General features: G+C 45.8%; 1 protein-coding gene across 1 annotated transcript in view; it reads right to left on the reverse strand.

Moving 5' to 3' along the window:
- The window catches only part of LOC103201284 (calreticulin-like), a 103,925-nt gene that overhangs the window by 60,131 nt on the left and 39,547 nt on the right, over positions 1 to 4,247 (reverse strand). Inside the window, 3 exon segments of the mRNA XM_042781662.1 lie at positions 235 to 348; positions 3,159 to 3,281; positions 3,283 to 3,369. Coding sequence (XP_042637596.1) covers positions 235 to 348; positions 3,159 to 3,281; positions 3,283 to 3,369 — 324 coding nt within the window.

Consider the following 4,247-nt stretch of genomic DNA (forward strand, 5'->3'; position numbering starts at 1 on the left):
CTTTTTCTCAGGGATGCCTGGACCTCTACCTCTCAGCATTGGCCATTACCAGTTCACCCTTTCCCAGGTAGATATAGCCCTGAGAGCAAGGCCTAGAGGAGGCTACAGGTTTATGAAGAGCAGTGAGTGAGTTGGGGAGATGACTATAGGATCTCAGAGTTTCTGCTTTGTAAATTAAAAATTACATCTTTTCTCTCTTACTTTCGATACCCATTAGAAAGAAAGACTGCTTACCTTATACTTCGGATTTGCTATCAGAGGCCCTTCCCACTCCCCATCCATTGCCTCATTCCAGTCATCTGGCTTCTTGGCCTCTGGGTCTGAGATGAACTCAAAGTCCTCCCAATCCTAAAATGAAATTTGTCTCCATGAGGACAGATGTGTGGGGCTCAAGTGAAACTGGTATCCAGAGTGCAGTCAGGCTGGACCTGACTACTAACCCTGCCACCCTCCATCCCCACAGCATAAAGGCCTAGCCCAGGATTCTGCAAACAAACCCCATATAGTAGAGAAAATGCCTTTAAGCAATTTTGATCCCTCACTCTGAGTTTACCACCTTGAGTACTCTAACCCTGCCTCTTCCTTAATCATGTGCTTCGATTGTCATAACAGCTTGGGTTTATTTTCCTGGAGTCCTCACTTCATGCCTTGTACCCCAGGATGCTCCTAGATCTATATCAGTACTCCTTTGTACCCCAACCAAACCAAAACCAAACCCAATTCCAACTCACAATGACCCTTTAGGACAGAGTAGAACTGCCCCATAGGGTTTCTAAGGCTCTAAATCTTTACAGAAGCAAATTACCACATCTTTCTCTCATAGAGCGGCTGGTAGGCTTGAACCACAGGCTTCATTTGCAGTTAGCAGCCAAGCGCTTAACCACTGCACAAACCGGACTCCTATACCCTAGGTCCCTCCTATTTCCAAAGACAAAGTTCCAAGTCACAAACAGCCTACCCCAGCTTCCCTTTCTACTTTGGAGCTTCCAAGGCTTTGATCTGTCTACTTGGCAGTTCACCGTGGTGCTATTTTCCCAGACTGATTTAAGGCCTCCATGCTCAGGCCACCAGATTTGAATTCATTAGCTTCATCGTGACTGGGGCAATTTCCTGGTTTGTGGCTTAGGTCAGCTGCTTTGAGATTTCTGAGATAGTCAGCATCCTATCCCCAGGGCTATAGGCTTGCTAAAGACCCAGCATGCAGTCAATTTCCATCTTCCCAGGTCCATTCAGCAGGAGGCATAGAAGCCTGCAGACTCTCCCCTGTCCCCCAGGCTCCAAGCCAAACAGGAATACATCAGGTTTGTGGTCTTCACTGGGAGGAAGGTTGATGATTAGTCTTATGGCCCTGAGCCTGTCTGATATTCTTGGCAGGAACATAGCCTCCTACTTTCCCATGGAGCTAAAGGCCCAGACATTCCTGTTCATCATCTACCTTAATTCCCTGACTAAACTTCATTCTCCCTAGGAGTGGAGCCCTTTGCTGCATCTCTCTACACATGACTGGACCACTGCCTGCCTCTCTGCAACCCTTTCCCTAGGAGTTGGACTTCAGATTCTAGTTCTCATCCTGTCCCCTACCTAACCCCAAGCATCTCCACTACATGGAGCTGCCCCTGCTCTAACCAGTGAGTAACAATGTAGTACCTAATGTGAGATCCTTTGTCATCTGGCTCCAACAGTCCTCTCCAACCTCATCTTCCACCACTCCTCATCTTGAACTTTATGCTCCAAAATACTAAACTGCTGCCTTCAGTTCTTTAAAAAACGAAGTTATTTTTAATCTAATCATTGTACATTTGCTCCTGCTATTCTCTGGTTCAGAGCTCTGGTAGCATAGTGCCTAAGGCACTTGACTGCTAACCAGAAGGCTGGCAGTTCAAACCCACCAGTCACTCCTCAGAAGGAAGATGGGGCAATCTACTTCCATAGTGATACTGCCTCAGAAACCCAAGGTGGGGTCGCTATGAGTCGGGTCCGACTTGATGGCACGTAACAACAACAACAACAACAACAATAACATTCTCTGATTCTGAAATATATTCCCTCCACCCCAATTTCCCACTTACCTTGTTCCAATAAATTCATTGTTTGGATTTCAGTGTATTACTAATATATAAATGTTGCATATAGAAGACTTACTATGTACCAGGCATTGTATTACATATTTTATGTTAACGCATTCTGAGGCTGTATATATCTTTATGGGAGTAGATTGCTGCATATTCCTTTCGTGGAGCAGCTGGTAGGTTTAAACTGTAGACCTTCAGTTAGCACTCAAGTGCCTTATCCACTGTACCACCACAGCTAGTTAGTAAGTGATAGAGCTCAAATTCAAACCTACATCTGTCTGATCCCAGAGCCTATCACTCAAGTATTGCCTCCTCCTTCCCAGACAACTGTCAACACCCACACGCAAGCTACCTTAGGAGCCTCTCTTGGACTACCACGGGAGCTCTGGTAGCATACTGGCTAAGACACTTGCCTGCTAACCAGAGGGCTGGCGGTTCAAACCCACCAGCCACTCCTCGGAAGAAAGGTTGGGCAATCCTACTTCCGTAGTGATACTGCCTCGGAAGCCCAAGGAGGGGCCGCTATGAGTCGGGTTTGACTCTACGGCACATAACAACAACAACAACTTGGACCACCACAGGCTTTGGCTTCCCTGACTCTCATACTATATGTAACATAGTGTGATCACTGTCTGTTGATTTGTTTGCCTACACTAGATTCTAAGCCCTGGAGAGCAGAAATTGTTCTACTCGTAGCTATATCCAGTATGGCTTTCTCAGTAAGTGATAATGAATCAATGATTAGACTCCACATCTACCCCATATCAATAATTTTGGAGTCAAAGAAATCCAGGTTAGAATCTCAGTTCCAACATATGTATGCTTGGGCAAGTCATTTAAGTTTCTAAGCATCAGTTTCCTTATCCATAAAGAAGAGATCATAACACACTGCTCACAGGTTCTTCAGGAAGATAAATTTAAGTTCCTGGTACATAGATGATCCTCAACAAATGTGAGTTGCTGCCCCTTTCCCTCCATGAATTTTCAGGTGTCAGTATTTATCTGGGCATCTCTTTGAGGGATTGGTACCCCAGTTCCTACTCCACCTGAGATCCCTACTTGCTTCCCAGCCAAACACCCTCTGACCTCAGGTTTCTTATCTTCAGGATCCTCTATTTGCAGACGCTCATCCCATTTCCTTGGTTTCCGGGCATAGGGATCTTTTATCTTCTTTGGGGGCAAGAAGTCCCAGTCATCTTCCAGACCCCCCAGCTGCCACTTGCTGGTTATCAATTTTGACCTCATAAGTAGCATTGGGGCGAATAATCAGAGTGTATAGGTGAGTGTCTTTATTGATCTATGGAGAGAATGGGGGTGGGTGGCAGGAGATATCTCAATTCTGTGTTGTACATCTTTAGATCTCAAGCATTAAATTCATCCTGTAAAGCAAACTCTCAGTTCCCTGGATGCCACACCCACTTATTCACAAACATACTTCACCACATCCTTTGTCCTGCTTCTCTTGTTAACCCTACAGGCACTCTGGGGCTCATTCTCCTAATATACACTCAAAGGAGCCTTCCCTGATCCCTTACATTGGGTTGGGGGCCTCTTCTGGTCTCCTCAAGCTCTCTTTTCCCTCCATAACAGTTCTGATCATTTAGCAGGTAACTGCCAATTTGTCTGTCTGTCCCACTAGACTGTGGGTTCCTCAATGGCAGGAGTCATGTTTGATTCATCTCTTGTGTCTGCACCTCCCAGCATGAGACCCGTCCCAGAGTAGGGCCTCAAAGAGCCCCATAATGCACCCATTTACAGTTCTGCTAGGGAAAGCCTTAGGACTCCACACAGTCCTCCAGTGACTCAGCTCCTACTGGCTTCTCTAGGCTTACTTCCTGCCTCTCCCTTGCACTCTAGTTGTGCAAAACCTCTTGCAATGCCATTCTTTTTCTCATCTCCTTGAGTTTTCTCATGCTGTTATCTCTTCCAAGAATCTGCTCCTCCTGAGAACAATCATGGGGAGTAGAAGGGCTGTGTATGCACAGGGACATAGCTCAAGGGGTAGGAGTGCATGGAGGGAAGGACACATGGAAAAGGTAACTATGGGGAGGAAGTGGGAGGGGAGCTTTCGCATTGTGGTAAATTGTAGTCAATGTCATGAAACAAAGTGTATGTGAACTGCTGTATGGAAAGTGAATTTGCTCTGTAAACTTTCACCCAAATCACAATAAAATA

The sequence above is a fragment of the Orycteropus afer genome, unplaced genomic scaffold, assembly GCF_000298275.1.
Source record: "Orycteropus afer afer isolate SDZICR_OR568_19922 unplaced genomic scaffold, OryAfe1.0 scaffold00145, whole genome shotgun sequence".
NCBI classification, from domain to species: Eukaryota; Metazoa; Chordata; class Mammalia; order Tubulidentata; family Orycteropodidae; genus Orycteropus; species Orycteropus afer.